This window comes from Thermomyces dupontii (assembly GCF_041956625.1).
Source record: "Thermomyces dupontii strain NRRL 2155 unplaced genomic scaffold VTN31scaffold_11, whole genome shotgun sequence".
NCBI classification, from domain to species: Eukaryota; Fungi; Ascomycota; class Eurotiomycetes; order Eurotiales; family Trichocomaceae; genus Thermomyces; species Thermomyces dupontii.
In genome coordinates this window covers 351559-368996 of record NW_027192317.1, presented here as the reverse complement: position 1 = coordinate 368996, position 17438 = coordinate 351559, and the positions used below count along the sequence as shown (strand labels likewise).

At 53.5% G+C, this 17438-nt stretch overlaps 7 protein-coding genes across 7 annotated transcripts; 5 read left to right on the top strand and 2 right to left on the bottom strand.

The window, feature by feature from the left end:
• Window positions 1-9: 9 nt before the first annotated feature.
• VTN31DRAFT_2212 (uncharacterized protein) lies at window positions 10-3152 on the top strand (the record flags this gene model as incomplete). Its single annotated transcript, XM_069402356.1, has 11 exons — window positions 10-60; window positions 106-145; window positions 211-236; window positions 288-615; window positions 669-871; window positions 922-1231; window positions 1283-1422; window positions 1472-1602; window positions 1657-2011; window positions 2062-2178; window positions 2226-3152. The coding sequence occupies 11 exons, from the start codon at window positions 10-12 to the stop codon at window positions 3150-3152; spliced, it is 2628 nt and encodes an 875-aa protein (XP_069257308.1).
• Window positions 3153-3695: 543 nt separating this feature from the next.
• Window positions 3696-4826, top strand: VTN31DRAFT_2211 (uncharacterized protein; the record flags this gene model as incomplete). The annotated part of the gene is made up of 1 exon (XM_069402355.1): window positions 3696-4826. One exon carries the CDS (start codon window positions 3696-3698, stop codon window positions 4824-4826), a length of 1131 nt encoding a protein of 376 aa, XP_069257307.1.
• Window positions 4827-5225: 399 nt separating this feature from the next.
• On the top strand, window positions 5226-5901 carry VTN31DRAFT_2210 (uncharacterized protein; the record flags this gene model as incomplete). Its single annotated transcript, XM_069402354.1, has 2 exons — window positions 5226-5479; window positions 5538-5901. 2 exons carry the CDS (start codon window positions 5226-5228, stop codon window positions 5899-5901), a joined length of 618 nt encoding a protein of 205 aa, XP_069257306.1.
• Window positions 5902-6933: 1032 nt separating this feature from the next.
• VTN31DRAFT_2209 (uncharacterized protein) lies at window positions 6934-8327 on the top strand (the record flags this gene model as incomplete). The annotated part of the gene is made up of 3 exons (XM_069402352.1): window positions 6934-7257; window positions 7321-7935; window positions 7980-8327. 3 exons carry the CDS (start codon window positions 6934-6936, stop codon window positions 8325-8327), a joined length of 1287 nt encoding a protein of 428 aa, XP_069257305.1.
• A 3162-nt stretch (window positions 8328-11489) lies between these two features.
• On the bottom strand, window positions 11490-11841 carry VTN31DRAFT_2208 (uncharacterized protein; the record flags this gene model as incomplete). The annotated part of the gene is made up of 2 exons (XM_069402351.1): window positions 11490-11559; window positions 11612-11841. The coding sequence occupies 2 exons, from the start codon at window positions 11839-11841 to the stop codon at window positions 11490-11492; spliced, it is 300 nt and encodes a 99-aa protein (XP_069257304.1).
• Window positions 11842-12651: 810 nt separating this feature from the next.
• VTN31DRAFT_2207 (uncharacterized protein) lies at window positions 12652-13983 on the top strand (the record flags this gene model as incomplete). Its single annotated transcript, XM_069402350.1, has 1 exon — window positions 12652-13983. One exon carries the CDS (start codon window positions 12652-12654, stop codon window positions 13981-13983), a length of 1332 nt encoding a protein of 443 aa, XP_069257303.1.
• Window positions 13984-14580: 597 nt separating this feature from the next.
• Window positions 14581-16614, bottom strand: VTN31DRAFT_2206 (uncharacterized protein; the record flags this gene model as incomplete). The annotated part of the gene is made up of 1 exon (XM_069402349.1): window positions 14581-16614. The coding sequence occupies one exon, from the start codon at window positions 16612-16614 to the stop codon at window positions 14581-14583; it is 2034 nt and encodes a 677-aa protein (XP_069257302.1).
• Window positions 16615-17438: the final 824 nt, after the last annotated feature.

Genomic DNA, 17438 nt, shown 5'->3' with positions numbered 1-17438 from the left:
CAAGCAACAATGGTCAGGCCGACAGTCAACCGCCCCATGGATCCCAAGCTGCGGGATCAGGTAAGGCAGATCCATCTCTAAGCAGGCATCGACTGACAGCAGCAGGATATTGACAGTCAACTGCGGCTATATGGGATCTACAGCGGTAGGCATTGCACCACCCGACCCCGCAGAATGCCTCCGGATGACTGACTGACCGACTCTCTCCAGCCTTCGCAGCCGGAAAGCTGCCCTCGGTATGGGTGACCAATCCGGATACGGAATAACTGTTTCTGACTGTACGCTAGAATAAACAATGCGATGTCGCAATGAACAGTATCATCGACTCCAAATGGCTTTCGTCGCCATCGAGGGATCTTTCGGAAGAAGGCCGCCTCCTTGTGCATGACTTGCGCGAGGTACTGCAGCAGGCCAAACTGCTGTTCCTGTCCAAGAACGAGGGCGAGCTTCTCCAGGAATTCATTTGGAATGCTCAACATATCTCTGGCGGTGACTTGCAAAAGATCTCCACCTCTGCCGATAAAGAGCGTGCCAGGCAGGATGCCGACCGCGCGGCCGAAGGGTTCCGGACTTTGGGCACTTTGATAATCACGAACGGAGAGTTTCGGAAACTCCGTATGCTCCCAGAACGAACGTCTGGAACGAGTAATGGCACTAATTGATTCCAGTGAGTGATGCGGTCACTCTCCTGCGAGAAATCGCAAGTGATACTGCTTCCATGGCTGCTTCCAAAGTCGGGCCCTCCGAAGAGCAGCGTTCGCAAATCGATAAGCCGGCCGAGGACAACGTCTGGCATGAGTCGCCCGATTTCGGGAAGATGAAAAGCCAGGGCAAGGCCGCCAAGCAGAAAGGCGAGGAATCAAAACCGATGGTAGGTCATCCCCGTTTCTCTGGAGGCCTCGCTGACAATCTTCCTCTCAGATCCAGAAAGATATCCAGGAGGCTGCAGGAGCCGGCACTGGCGCAGCAACTGGAGGGCGTGACAACGTTCCCGTAAGGGAGTCGGAACCCGCCGCCGGCGCTTCTGCAGCTGCGGGTCGCCTCAAGGAAACGGGCTCTCAGCAGGTCCCTGACGAGGCTAAGGCAAAAGCGGAGGAGGTCAAAGGCAAGGCGAATGAGTACACTCGTCAAGCCAGAGAATTCCTCGCGAGCAAAATGCCCAAGGAGCGCCGTGAGCAGGTGATCTTTCGCCTCAAAAAGATGATTATTGAGATTCAAGGACATCCTGACTGTAAGACGCCTTGGTCTGCTTGATTGTGTGGCCCACTGATGTATTGTTCAGACCGGCAAGCAGTTGAGACGCTGCTCTCCTTGGCTGAGAACTATGGTGGCCACGCGCAGAATGTGGCCCAACAGGGTGCTGGAGCAGCTCGAGGTGCTCAAACCGACACCAACCTACAAATGGCCAAGGATAATCTCAAGGTATGGTCTACTCAGCGATGTCAACGCAGACATATGCTGACGTTTTCAGACATTGATTGAACGTTTTGCCAACAGTACCTCGACTGACGATCTCTTCGACTCGATCAACCGTGTGTACCGCGATGCGGATCAGGATCCGCAGCTGAGGGACTGGTTCAAGGCAGTGGACAGCTACATCCGGTATATCATGAATACGATAGCAAGAAATGACGATGTTTAGCTGATTACGCCTAGGAAATGCGTCCAAGAGCAAGGCTTCATCATGGAAGATGCCGCCAACGAAGAGTGGAACAAGTTATACGACAAAGGCCGATATCTGCTTCGTGAACGGTATCGCAGCCACACTGACCGAATCGCCGATGAGATCAAGTTCCTGGCTTCCCAGTTTAACGAGGATCCACAGAACCAAGCGTTTCGACAATCGGTCGAGAAGCTGCTCAAGAACCTCGGCCAGGACCCCAGCGGCCGGGCACAATTCAAGCCACATCTAGTCAAGGATATCTTCAGTGTTATTATTCCACAACTCTTTGAAAGTATTCGTCACATCCCAATTCCTCGCATCGAGGTTGCTGATCCAGCTTTTGATGTGGTAAGTGTCTTCTCAACACCTCTCGACGCGTACACACGCTAAGCTAGCAGGTTGTGGAAAACCTTGTGGTCGAGAGCGACAACTTGATGCCGAACGTCTGCGAGTTCAACACCGACAACTATTGGCGCTGGGGACGGAAGAATATCCGCAGCAAGGATGACCACAGGGTAAGATCAAGTCATCATCAAGAAGACCGATACTGACTGTTTGCTAGATCATGATCTCCGCGTCTGGCATCCAGGTGGACATCAAAGACGTCAACTACTACATCAAGAAGAAGCAAGGCTTTCCGTCCCTCACTGACAAGGGTGTGATGGACCTGTATCTGGGAGGCAGCGGATTCAGCTTCAAAATTGCTGCCTCCAAGGCTCAGGCCAAAGATAAGGCACAAGTATTCAAAGCCGACAAGGTGTCCGTTGACGTCAAGAACCTCGACATCAAGTTGAAGAAATCCCAGCACAAATTGCTGTTCAACTTTTTCAAGCCGTTGCTGTTCACCATTGTGAGACCAGCTCTTGAACGTGTTCTCGAGCATCAAATCCGCGATGCGTTCCAGAGAGCCGATGCGTTCGCGTTCCAGGTCCAGAATGAGGTTAAACGGGCTCAACAGGCGGCGCTCAACGACCCTGCGAATGCGCCGAACATCCTCAACAGCTACGTCGATGCCGCCCGCCAGGTTCTGATGCAGAAGAAAGAGCAAGCCCAGGCTGTTTCGCAGCGTGACACTAAAGTATCGGCGGCGATGACGTACCAGGACATCATCTTCCCTCAAATCAAGATGCCTGGCGGCGTGACCAACAAGGCGACCGAGTACAAGGAGTTGGCCAGCAAGGGCGAGCGGTGGCGGTCACCGGTGTTTGACTGGGGCACCGCTCCGCCGAGCAAGGAGATTCCCAAGGTGGCCGACCCGATCCGCAAGCCACACGCCGCGGCCAAGGGTGGGCTTCGGGAGCAGACCGACGGTGTTCCAAACGGCGGTCTGAAGAAGTCTGGGAATCAGCCCGACGGCACTGCGGCCAAGGGGGAGGTGAACGGATCATTCAAGAAGCAGGTCGATCAGGCATTTGAAACCAACGGCGGGCCTGCCATCGAGTCGGCATTGGGAGCTCCTGGTGTCCGTGGTGCCGCTACTTCTGCTTGAGATTGATTGCGTTTTTGAATGAGGTTTCGAGGGAGTTAACCCTAATACCCTTTAATCGACCTCTTGCTCCTTTGTCGTGCTGTGACTGTACAGTGATGTTTGGCTTTTGATACGTCAGTTTTTCAGAAACAATGTAATAATGATCGAATGAGTAGTGCAATGCTAATGCCTTTAATACTATTCAACATCTTGCTGCATAAAGCAGCTTGAAGAGTAGATTAGCTGAAGAATTTGGGCCTTAGGGTTGTTGCCTGCAAGTCAGGCAGACACTACGAGTACTACATACAGTATTTACCTAACCCAACAAGGTAATTTCAACTACAGAATTCATGGCTCCAACCATATCCGGAAGCGGTGTGGGATTGGATGCTTCAGCTGTTTTGCGAATTCAGGGGTTGAACCGACCGATGTGTAAACCTCTTTGTTGAGCTTCACGCGCATCAACCCTAAACTCCGACGCGTCTTTTGGATCGAAACTGATATCAATAATACTGGTCTTTCTTGGGTGACTCTCATCATTCCTTCGATCGAAATCATTCGCCCATGCTTTCCCAGGGCGCTCACACGCAATTGCCCATGCAGCAACCACGTTCCGGGCCCGGAACGACTCAGCCGCCCAATGCTTCTGCAGCTTCTGCTATTGGCACCCAGCCAGGGCAACCCCCAGCGCTTCCACCCAATTCGCACACTCAACGTCCCTTACGCTCGATCCAGACTCTACAATCGGGACAATTCGTTCTAGGGGATTTGACGGGGAGATCGTTGCGGGGGTCGAAGCTCACCGAACAACAAACCCTGGATCTCATTAGAACATGCATCGACAATTCGCGATACTATCTGTCGGTAGGGCCGGTGAAGCGCTTTTGGAACTGCATCTCTGAGCATGTAGAGGAGAGAATCGGCCGTTCTTATGCTTGGCAATCCTGCCGTGCCAAGGTCGTATCGTTGACAGAGCTACGGCTAAGCAAGCTCGAAGAGGCATCTCGTAACGGGACAGATCGAGGTGCGGTGCAAGAGACGGAACTGGACATGCTGCTTGACCAGTGGATTGACATCCAAAAGCAGAGGCAGCGACTGGTCGAGCAGCAGGAGCAGAGGAAAGCCGAACTGAATCGGGAGGTCGCCGAGAATCCGCACCAGTTCTGTGATCACTATTTGACGAGCTTGGGATACGGAGGAAATACTGGGGATGGCGCGCAGACGACGACAACAACGACAACAAGTAGTGCGGAGAATCGTAGCGGCACGCAATCCAACGGCGTGCCGGGACATCAGAGACGAGACGGCGATATCGAGATGGCGATGTCGGAGCAAGACAGGGGCGCCACGACAGCAACTGCAGACGAGAGCCAGCTGGTCACGACGGGCCCTGTCACAGCCGCATCTGGCAGCAGGCGAACGTCGGCGAGGCGCCCGCCAGGAATTACCCGACATTTCTCCTACCGCCTTACCCGACCCTCTACTCACCGAATGTCCTCGAGAGTGAGAGAAATAGCGGAAGCAATTGATCGCGTCACGTCATCCTTTGCGGTTGCCGACGACGTAGCGGAAACAGACTGGAGAGTCTCTAGCCTTGCGCAGGACGTGGATAACCTCAAAAGCGCCGTCAACGAGATGCGGACGGATATCGCAAATCTCAACTCCAAGCTCGATCGGATTTTGGAGCGACTATGATCGAGGGTAGTTTTTCGTGGGGTACTACTTATCGAAACCGCATAAATAATCAGTGCATGATACCGTAAGTTGTCTGTTCAGAAGTTGTTTTCCTTAAAAGTTTCCCCTGTCGGGAATCACAAATCCACGGCTTGCTAACGTTAGCTCGTCTCTTGAAGGACTCCGTCAGGCTTCCACTTTGAAGCTGGGCCGATCTTCCCGAAGGTCTCGGCATTACGGGGGGTGCGTCTTTATTTAACATAGACCTAAACGGGAAATATTGTATTAATAGTATTTTAGGACGCCCCGCAGCCGTTGAACTGACAGTCGATGCACTGATAAAAGCCGCACCCTCTAGGCACCAACACTTCGACAAGCATCTCGATCAAGATCGAGCGTGATTGAGATAATTCGATTGACATGGCTGATCAGTACTATCAGCAGCCTCCTGGCGGTGCTGGCTATCCTCCGCAGCCGGACTACTCCGGTCAGCAATATCAGCAATACCCACCTCCGCATGGCCAGGCACCGCCGCCTTATCCCCCGCAGAGTCAACCCCAGGGCTACAATCAGGTGCCACCATCGCTGCAGCCAGGGCAGCGGCAGCAGTACACGCCATATAGACCCGATCAATCCTACAATGGGCCCGCACCCGGTGCAGCGCAAGATTACTAGTCAGTACTCTCGCGATGATTCCTACTTTGTCGATTGCTAACATGATGCGACATCCAGTGGTAGCGCCTCTGATCAAAAGGAATACCAACAACCGCAGACTCCACCGCCGCCATACGGGGAACAAGGACAGTATCCACTGCAACAGGGAGGATACCCGCCGCAGCAGCAGCAACAGGGTGAGGACCGTGGTCTAGTCAGCACGCTGGTCGGCGGTGCGGCAGGGTACTATGTCGGACACCAGCATGGCCATGGCGTGCTGGGCGCAGTGGGCGGGGCGGTTGCCGGCAACGTTGTCGGCGACGCACTCAAGCACCACAAGAAGGGCAAAAAGAAGAAGAAGAAGAAGAAGGACAAACACCACCGGCGTCGGGGCAGCACCTCGAGCTCCAGCAGCTCTAGTAGCAGCAGCAGCAGTGACTAGATAGACTGGCTCATTGAGAAGATGCGGGGCATCTTCTCGATTCCACTCTATCTCGTTTTCCGTGTATTGAGTCTGTTCATTGTTTTGTGATCATTGTGTGACAGATTATCGTGTGACTTTGCCTTTCCATGAGCCAGCAGGATCCTGGACGGCGGCCGATGTTATCAGCTTGATCTTGAAATTTGCTGGCTAGAGTGCCATAATAGTCCTCGCCATTGTAGACGAAATCATCAGCATCGTGCTGCTACAACTTCCTGTTAGAAATCGCTTAAGGCTCAGTTTACATGATCGACTCGTTATCGACGTCCTGGGAGGACAATGCCAATTAACTGGCTCACTCACTCAAATCGTCGGTCGCCATCCCGACTGAATTCAACGTTTGCGAGCAACAGTTAACCAAAGGTCATTCGAAAATGGTTCAAGCCTGTTTCGCTCTGACCTCTGATCCGTCGAGACACGCTCCGAGCAATCTTCAACAGACTACGGATAAAGACATTTCGTAATCCATGGGGCAGTGCTCGATCATGATTGACCTGTCAGTGAGTGTTGGCACACCAGGACGACATTTTGATTTATACGAAGAACGAAGACGAGCATGTGAAGCACGTCCAAAGAGTTTCCGGGAATAACCTATCTTGCAAGATCAAGAGATGAAAGGAGCTTCTATTCTTATTATAATAGAGGCACTCGGTAACTGCAAAAAGAAATTGATATTGGAGGGGACGAGGTCTGCGATGTTCATCTACCAATGCACAGCGATCTGAGGGATATCCTTTGACTGATTGTATCAACCAGTCAATCAAGCTTGCACCGTTGACGCGATGCAAGTAACTTGCCTGCGTTGGTATAAATTGAAAATTGAGGCCCAAGAAACGCTGGGAGAGGAGTGAATCGCATTTCAAAAATTCGTCTGAAAACGCACTAGGATGGCGATGGTTTTCGCACTCCCAGACGAAGTGCTTCAGCCTCTTCGTGCTTTTTCTGCCTTTCGAGGATCTCGACTAGGTTGTTGACGGTGACGAGGGTGTGCGGATGGTCGGGCCCGAGAGCCTCCTCTCGCCCCTCCAGTGCCCGTCGGTACATTGCCTCTGCTTTTTCGTACTCTCCTCGAAGTCGAAGAACATCGCCCAGGTTGTTGACGCTCAAGAGGGTGTCTGGATGATCGGGCCCCAGAACCTTCTCTCGCCCCTCCAGTGCCCGTCGAAACATTGCCTCCGCCATTTCATACTGCCCCAAACACTCAAGGGCTATGCCGAGGTTGTCGACGCTGAAGAGGGTTTCGCGGATGTTCGGGCCCGAGAACCTCCTCTCGCCCCTCCAGTGCCCGTCGGTACATTGCCTCTGCCTTTTCGTACTGTCCCAGACACTCAAGGGCCATTCCGAGGTTGTTGACGCTGACGAGGGTGTGCGGATGATCAGGCTGTTTCGCAGCGTGACACTAAAGTATCGGCGGCGATGACGTACCAGGACATCATCTTCCCTCAAATCAAGATGCCTGGCGGCGTGACCAACAAGGCGACCGAGTACAAGGAGTTGGCCAGCAAGGGCGAGCGGTGGCGGTCACCGGTGTTTGACTGGGGCACCGCTCCGCCGAGCAAGGAGATTCCCAAGGTGGCCGACCCGATCCGCAAGCCACACGCCGCGGCCAAGGGTGGGCTTCGGGAGCAGACCGACGGTGTTCCAAACGGCGGTCTGAAGAAGTCTGGGAATCAGGGTTACACCTACGAATCGATCACTGCCCACCTTGCGGACCATCACCATGTCCAAGTTGCGGACCGAACGTTGAGGCGCCAATGCAGTATGTGGGGAGTTCAAAAGCACCGCAAACCAGTCGATTCACCACAGCTTCGGGCGCGGATCGCGACATTGTTCAACGAATCGTCGCTTCAAGATCCCGATATTTTGCGCGCCTTGGAGCGTGAAGGATACTCTATTGGGGCGCGAACGCTACGCCGCATCCGCAGGCGAATGGGATTGTACCAGCGAGCCTCGCCGGTTGATCGGGAGGACTCCAGCGCTACGAAAGCGGAGGCAGTGTCGGGGCGTAATCCTTGAATAAGCACGGCCTGAAACGACAGGAGTGCGTTTTAAGGAACAACCGCGCCAAGAATCAGCTGCGCTCGTCGCTGCTGATGAACCTTGAGTCGCGCATGGTTGAGCTGGAGGATCTCGGCCGTCAGGTGCAGGTGCATGGTCGCAAGATCGGGGTGAAGGAAATGTGTGAGCGCATTGATGCGCTCACCGTGCATGACCTGCGCAGGGTCGCCCGACAGGTCTTTGGCGGTCTCGTGGAGAATAGAGGCAAGGGCACGGGCAAGCCGACCGTCGTCCTTCAAGAGGGCGAGCTGGAGGGCTACAAGCTCAAGCCGTTTGCCTGGGAGGATATCCAAGAGCGGATTTCACGGTGGAAGTTGGGACGACTGTAGGTGTCTACGTACTTTTTTGTTTTACTTACATCGGCTGCTACGAGCTAAAGAAAAAAAAAAAGATCGTCGACGTTCAACACCAATCTCTCTCTATCGATCATCATCAGTTCAGGATCAAAATCTCCCGCCCCACGATTAGATTCCTCTCGCCCTCACACACCCCCAGCTCGCTTCAATCTCTCCGAACTGTCCGTCTCTGGAATCCTAGGAAAACTAGGGAATCGATCTGGGTTTTCGAATTGATCGCCGCCGAACTCCGTCCCATAGCAGTCCTGTTCTCACACCATGGGGAAACAAACCAGCACTATCGGAATCCCGATCAAGCTGCTCAACGAGGCCCAGGTACGCAAGACCTCTACTCGGCGGCCACTCTTGTTCAAAGACTCCGTCTAACTCTTATTCCAGGGCCACGTTGTCACGCTAGAAATCACATCGGGACAGGTGTATCGTGGGAAATTGCTCGAAGGTGCGTCCCATTGATCTCTCGTGTGCTCCTCTTGCCCCTCGAGTGCCCGTATATACATTGCCTCTGCCTTTTCGTACTCTCCTTGACCTTGAAGAACGGTGCCCAGGTTGTTGACAGTCGAGAGGGTGTCTGGATGATCGGGCCCCAGAACCTTCTCTCGCCCCTCTAGTACTCGCCGATACATTGCCTCTACCTTTTCGTACTCCCCTTGCTCCTGAAGGACGCCGGCCAGGTTGTTGACGCTGATGAGAGTCGCGGGATGGTTGGGGCCCTGGAGCTTCTCTCGTTCCTCTAGTTCCCGTCGATGAATCGTCTCTGATTCACGATACTGACCCAGGATTCGAAAGCTGATGCCTACTTTGCAGAGGAGATCAACATTCACATCGTCTACCGTCGTTTGACGCTCAAGAGCATGCCGAGCATGTGGGAGGTAGCCAAGCCAGTCCCTTTTGTTATCATAATGAGGAAATGGAAAAGCATCGTCCATGCGTCGCATCACCTTTTCTGTCCACTTGTCAAGCTCCCCTTGCTTGTTCAGCCAGTTCCACATTGCAAGTTGAACCAGCCGGTGAATGTCATACATGTCCAACTCCTCTCGTTCAGTAATGAAGGCGTACGCCTTCAGCGTCCCAATGGCATCTTCGGCCTCTAGTGTCCAAGCATCTGGGGGAAGAAGAGAGCGCGGAATGGCTTTCTGGCTCAGAAAACACATGAATTTCAAATAATCAGCAGCGAGAGGATCATGGTCTGCAACCTGCTGGAACGAGATGAGCCACGTTGTAACAATTGGATTCTGCGCCTCTCTATATCGATGGCTGTCTTCAAAATCCCTACTCAGCAGCTCGACCATGTACTTGTCACTCGATCGGCAGTACTCCAGATATCTCGTCGTCGTGATCTTTTTCTTGGCCATATATGCCGAAGCTTGTCTGAGGGCAAGCGGCAGGTAACCAAGAACCTCGAGAAGCTTCGCTGTATCGTCCCGATTGCTCATTAGGTGCTCCGTCAAATGGGTTTCCAAGAATCTGAAACCCTCATTCTCGCTCATGCCCTCGACCGTGTAAACATTAGGCGCTGGGACATCCAGCTGCACGATAACCTCGTGGTTTCGTGACGTGAACAGAAGGGACCCTTTCCGGCTGAACGGGAGATGACGGGCGAGGTTGGTGTCGCCTTCGAAAAGGTCTGAATTGTCGGCGTTGTCAACAATCAAGAGCCAGCTGCCCGCACTCTCACAGCTCAGAGCCTGCTTTACAAGCTCCTCCACGTCTGCTTTGTCATCGTTAATCCCGTCAATTTCCAGCAACTGGCCGATATTCCTGTAGGCGTTTCTGAAGCTGACTGCGTCTATGGCTGGAACCCAAAAGACGGAGCAGTCAGGATGCTTCTCGCGAACCCGGAAGGCGATTTCGAGTGCAACCTGCGTTTTCCCAACGCCCCCCAAGCCTACAATGGCGGTTCTCTGACAGTCATCTGTGTCCACGCCAGGCGGAACAGTTGAAAGAAGCTGTTCCATAATTGACTCTCGACCGACAAAGTTCTTGTTTCTTCCAAAAGGCACCGTGAAATGGGTGCGTCCTGACGGTGTAGCTGGCCTGCGTTGATTCCCACCGGCAGAGGCAATTCCGAAGAGACTGTCAACGAACCTCTTGATGGCTCGCTCATTCTCGGCCAGATAGTTACGAGTATGTGCCGAAACCTTGCTGGCCTTCTCCCAGTCCGACAAGGTTATGTCTCTCAGGCCTTGATCGACATTGAATCGGAAGTATTGGTTATCGCATTCAAATCGATCACGCAAACCGCGGGCCACTCTTCTGGAGGACACGGCCATGTTTCTCAATGCACTGATAATTGATGCTGGGGAATCTCCGATAGTGACAACGTCCCCCAGGCCCGTGCCAATGCTCAAAATTCGCATCTGGCAGCGTTTTGGGAACTGCTTTTGGCCCTCCTGGATTAGAATTTCGCATGGGTTGTTGTACCCAAAAGTAGCATCCACGAATTCGATTTCATCTCGACCAAGTCGTATCGAATCGAAGAAACCGATTGCCGCTGACGTTGCCCGTGCAACCTGCCAAACGGTGCACGACTCAAACGCAGTCGACGAATCGTACGTCCTGAAGAGGGTTGGAGGCGCATTAACATTGTCTTTCGTGATCGCTAAAACCACCCTATGAAACATGAGCTACTTTTATAGTTTCACAGGCACAGTTGCTGACATACGTCTTCGTGCATGTTTTGTCCCGAAAAAGCATGTTTTCATGCGGACATGTCCGAGTAGTCGGTTGACCTTGGTCCCGGCGACTCTTGCATTCTGCTTCCACACAGAATGTCTTGACAATCGATTTGATTGCATCCTCAAGGCATCTGGCAGAGAACATCGAAGAGGATGAAATGGGAGCATCCGAGGTCGACTTCGATGTGAAAATGGTAGCGACTTTTTGTTTGAACTTGCGCGACGAACTCGGCGAGGATTCCCATGAGAAGGCCCGCTTAGCCAGGTCTCGGTATGCTTGTATACACTCGTCGACCGTCATCCGCAGTCTTCCAAGCATAATCGCAATGATTCTGGTCGGCCAGTCAGCCAACGTGGGACCTCCAGTACGTCGATAGACTGTCAACGTCACCCTCCGGTGCTTGTGCCTCCAATGAGGTCAAAGTGCTCGCACGGCCGGGGAACATGGTCAAGACCGTTCTCATCGCGGATCTTCTCCATGATATGTTCGAGGATGAGGAGACTGGAGAGGCCCCGAATCCCGCCACCGTCTGAAGGAGAGTCAGCGACACTGAACAACCTGGGAGGAACTGCGCATCGTACCCAAGGAGAGGATCTTCAGCGGCTCTTGTGAAGCCATCCGTCACGCGTTCATTTACTAATCTATTTGTTTGCAAATCTATGAGTACTCTATCGCGCACGAGAGATTTTTTGTACCGGCATTGAAGGTGCCTGATGACTGAATCGATTGTTAGTAGGAGTTGGGACCTCGAAGCTGGATGCCCCGCTGCCTTCGGCCGCAATGTCGAAACATTTCCCCTCCCCATCGGCATCGGCACAGCTGTACTGCAAGCCAGAAGAGGTTTGGCCAAAAGCGCTCAACCTAAGCTGTATTGAGTACTATCAATAACCGTTGAAATTCTTCATACAATAGTTCGTACTGTAACTAGATTACCTGTTACAACTTGGTACACAACTCATGTCCGTATACCCCGTCCTCTTTTGAAACTTACTCCGTACGAGTACCAGTCACGGGTAATCTACGCTATCCAATCGAGGATAAAATTAGTCTGTATTACATAATCGTAACCGTGGATCATTGCGGAGGAGATAAGGCGATCATACCAGAAACGGCAGGGATCTAACCAGCTAAACCAAAATGGACATAGGACCCTGAGATAAAGTTATCATTGACCAATCGTGACTGGCTGTGCTTATCTTGATCCTCTTGGCTTGGCTGACTCCGACCATGGGGTGAGTCTGGAGTAAGATAGGGCTCTCATGCCCTATTAAGTAGACAAATGTGTTGATATGGGCTCAGGCCTCTCCTGTCGGTGTCCTTTCATCGTTTGTTTTGACTTCAGTTGAATTTATCTTCTCTGTCTCTTGATTTTAGGCCGGGAAATCTCCGCTGTTCAACGATCCTCGCGTCGGACCAGCCCGCGTGACCGGGATTCCGAACAGCCACGTCACGCGGAGGGTGACCGATCTTGGTCCCTGGAGAGAACACGTACTTTATCCCTTCAAACCGCATGTCGAGATTCTTTTCTTCGTCTGTCCGGATATAGGCGAATAAAGAGAAACAACAGTGCGGCAGGCTGTCATCGCACAGCCGCCCACAGCCCACAACAACAACAAAAAGAATGCCTTGGTCGCCCTTATTACCAGAACACTGTGCACCAGAGTCGGACTTTCTGCGATTTCTTTCATCGACCTTGCATGTCTGCCTTCCCAGTGCGCTCGCTCTGATCTCCTCGTCCTTTGGTGTACTGAGCATCCTATGCTGGCTCTTCGCGCAATTGCCACAGATCTACAAAAACTACCGATTGCAGTCCACTGAGGGACTGTCAATATTCTTCCTGGTCGAGTGGTGTCTGGGTGACACGGCACATCTCCTTGGGGCGCTGTTTACACATCAGGCCGCCTGGCAAGTGGTGATTGCCGCGTATTATGTCTCGGTGGACATCACGCTTGTCGTGCAGTACTTTTGGTACACCTATCTGGCAGGAACGCCAAGAAGAAAGGGGAAGAGCGGTACGATCACTTCCAGCATTGGGTTCGGCGGCGACGATGGTGAGGTCATCGAGGGCATCACACCGTTGTTGGGCAGCCTGAACAACGACGAGTCGTTGTCAGAAGGAGCAACCCGATCAGAGCCCAAGGACGTGGGGGTGACAAAGAAGCCGGTTTCAGAGACTCCAGCCTATTCTCCCTCATATAGTTCATACAACGCCAATGAGAAGCGCAAAGTCGGGAACGTGGTTATCCGCGAGGGCAGCCGTGGGAGCCTCCGGATCGTCTCGCCCAAGACGGTCGTGCTCACGACGATGCTCTGCGCCGTGGTCGCTCGCGCGGCCCCGTCGCCATCGTCATCCACGCCTCCGTCTTTGGACAACGCGCCGCCGCTTACCAGCGGCGGGCCGAGCGCCATAGAGACGGCCGGCCAGATCGTCTCCTGGCTGTCGACGCTCCTCTACCTGGGCTCTCGCCTGCCGCAGCTCTACAAGAATTACGTCCGCAAGAGCACCTCGGGCCTCTCCCCGCTGCTCTTCCTCGCCGCCTTCAGCGGCAACTTCTTCTACTCTGCCTCCCTGCTGACCAACCCGAAAGCGTGGTCCGACCTCCCACCGTACGGTGGCGGCGGCTGGGCGGATGAGAATGGCAGCCAGCGAGATGAGTGGATCCTGCTGGCGACGCCATTCTTCCTCGGTGCAGCGGGCGTGCTGAGCCTCGATGCGTTGATGGGCGTGCAGTTTCTTATCTACTCGGCCAACCGTCCTGACGACAACGACAGCAATACCAACAATAACAGTGTCCCCTACATCGGCCTTCAGGAAACTTCTAGTACTTTCGGACGTCGCTGGTCGCGGCTCCGTACATGGTTCTCCGGCACGCGGCGGCGCGAGAAGTATCCGGCTAGTGATTCCGGGGGCCTGTTACCTGCTCGGACGACGACTGGGTATGGGACCGTGTGAACAATCACTGATGCACTCTACCTACCACTTCGGTTTTCCGCTAAGAGATCTTGATCTTGGGTACTTGCGATTGATGGCAATGATGACTAGATGCACATGCTATTTTATTTTTTTTTTTTTTTTTGGCTAGATTTCGGCGTTGTTGGTTGGCGGGCGTTTTTGCATCGATGCAACAGGCTGGGCCAAATCAGGATACCGGTACTGCACCACAGCTATGTATTTCGGGTTCAATATTCTTTGGTGCTTCGAGTTCATGTTCATGGGCATGAATTCGTGTAGTTCAGTGACTATATATAGACGGGGTTTTAATATGGAAGAATGGTCCACAACAATGAGGATATTGGTAAGGAATAAGTCGTATGGCTACATTATGTCCTTTTCTCTGACCATATTCACACGAACACCGAAATAAATATCTAAGCGTGAGGAACAACAAAGAACTCAGTAAGAAAAAATCGCCTATTGGCCTTGGTACAGTGACTTCTTATACCACAATGACCCATGACACAGACACAGACATAGTCCCCCATCCCCAACTTATTGGTTATTGCTATACATTCAGGAGGACAATGGCAGAAAAGCAGGTAGCATCATTGACTACATCAACGGCAGCTTGGCATCATGCGCACCACGGCGGATCACATCCTCGAGCTTCCAGCGCGGAGGTGTGATCTTCACGCCGCGCTCTCGTTGTTGTCGGTACCACTCCTTCTCCATCTCGGGCGTTGCGTTCTCGGGAGGTGGCGGCAGACCGCCGCCGGCGATGCCGGTCGAGAACTTGAGTTGCAGCACGTTGCCGATCTCGTCGCATGCAGTGAGCAACCGATCTAGGTCTTCCTTGTTGTGGGCTGCCGACACGCAGAACCGGGCCCGCGAAGACACGAGCGGTGTCGCAGGGTACCCGACGATGACGACCGAGATCTTACGCTTGAGCATCTCGTGTGAGAACGCTGGCATCTTGGCCGGGTTGTACAGCAGCAGCGGGATGATGGGCGAGTCGTCGTGCCCGTATACGATGAACCCAAGCCGCTTCAGCCCAAGCCGCAGGTATCGCGAGTTGAACGCCAGACGCTGAAGCCGCTCCTCGCCCTGGCCCGGGCACAGCTCGCCGGTGATGATTTTCAGGGAGGTCATGATCTGCGTCAGAATCGGAGGCGTCGGTGCCTCGCCAAAGAGGACACCTGCGTTGATCGCCCGCAGCTTGTCAATCATTGCTTTGTCGGCTGCGATGTAACCTCCGTTGGCACCAAACGACTTGGTCAGCGTGCCCATCAGGATGTCCACCTCGGAAGTGTCGATGCCGAAGTAGTCGCACACTCCTCGGCCCCGCGGCCCAACCGCGCCGATGGAGTGTGCCTCGTCAATGAAGAGATGAAACTTGTACTTCTTCTTCAGGGCAATGATCCCAGGAAGGTTGCACATCGAGCCCTCCATCGAGTACAGGCCCTCCACAACGACCAAGATCTTCTTCCACGGGCGGTGCGTGCGCGGCTGGCCCTGCGAGATTGCTTCCCGGAGCTTTTCTTCCAGCGACTTCATATCGTTGTGCTTGAAAGCGCCGATTGTCGCACCAGACAGACGTGCACCGAACCGGATCGACGCGTGGTTGAGCTCATCCGAGATGATCAGGCACCCCTTGCCGACCAGGGCCGGGAAAATGTTCGCATTGGTGCCGAAGCCCATGGAGAACACCATAGCGGCCTCCTTACCCACGAATTTGGCAATAAGGTCTTCAACCTCAACGTGGAGATCGGTCGTCCCTGCATCAGCCCGTGTGCTGACGGTGCTAATCCCATACTTGCGGATATTCTCTTCTACGGCATCGGCACACGGCCCTTCCGACTGGGCAAATCCGAGGTAATTGTAGGAGCTCATGTTCAGCGTGTCCGTCGTTGTCCCAGTGAAGTAAAAATGCCGATTGTAATCATCTGTCGCCCGGTCGATCAACGTGATGTATCGGCCGGGGACCCCGGTGACCGGGCGTTCGAAGCAGTCATTGATCCGTAGCTTCAGTCGGCGAACGTAGAAATTGTCAAAGTCGCTGTTCAAGGCACCGTAGCCATTCCGGGGCTTGAGATGCCGATAATTCTCCTCTTTGAACCGTTTCCCAAAGAAATCACGAACATGGCCAAAGGCGATCAAGATTAAATAACTAATGTAAGTCGTAAGAAGGTAATAATACGGTGGCTCGTCCATAACAGGGTCCGGAAAAGGACCGCCATGGTGACGACTCGAGTATCGGTGGCTCGGATGACTGATGGGAGCGAATTGCGCATGCTGTCGGGCCACGCGCCGCGCCTCCTCAGGATCTGGAGGCTGCGAGGGCGTCTCTTGCGATGCGTCCATGTTCTGGCTATCGGCTGTGCTTGTCGACAGCGAAGGCATGGGCGACGACAGCGAGGCCGAGCCGGCGGCGGGCTGCGCTCCGCTGGCAGAGGAAGTCGACGATCGTGAGGCGGCTTGAGCGGTCGGGGCCTCTTGCTTGGACTTGGGCGAGGCCGAGAAAATCTGGCTCAGGCGGTTGGACTTGGCGGTTTGGTTTTTGATCGGCACACCGCTCTTCTCGGAAGCGGGGAGATTCGTAGGAGAGGCGTTGTTGGAGGAGAGGTTGTTTGTGGGTATCCGAGGCATCGCAAGATCTTGGCCAGATTCGGGGTCAGGCGGCCGAGGCAGTCATCCAGGGCCGCGACCGAACCGAGCGATCGCGTCGTGACCCTTCTTTCTCCGGCTCTTCTTCACGCCGATTGAAACCTGAACGGATCGGCCGCAAATCACGCCTGATAAAATTGGACTGTCAGCTTTGGCGACTGCCATTGGCATCCCAAGGCCCAGATTTACAGATGAAAGGTATCACAGCGTCACAATGCCGATTATGTAGGCCAATTCCAGTTTGGGGGGGCCTGAAGTCAAGAATTGAGCGACAAAGAAGCGCATACCTCTAGATCATCGACCTGCAGGATAAGATCGATGCACACCGGTTGAATCGGCTGCTCACGGGGAACGCCCGACCGGTGGTCAAGCACGCTGACAGGGTGGGCAATCCTCCACACCTCAACTCAAGCGAGCACACCGAAGGAGATAGGTTTAGGGACGAGGAGCGAGAAAGAGAGGAGACGGACGAGATATGTCCAAGCAGATGGGATGGAGAACTTGGGAGGACCGCGACGTGCACTAAGGCGTGACAGGAAACGACGATACAAAAATTACCAAATGAATCTTACATACGACGAAATCGTTTCATCAATGCGCGGGATGCTGAGATGATTACGGTATCCCATGTCATATAACCGGTACTGTAATTACCACTACGTCACCAAGCGAACCTCTCGAAAGCCCTCGAGATTGACCGTACCGGACCTATGGCTAACCTAACTTTGTTTTGTGACAAGGGGAAAATTTTGCAGCAGTCACCGAAACACACCTCCAGTCAAGGGACGGACGCTCTCTGAATGGTC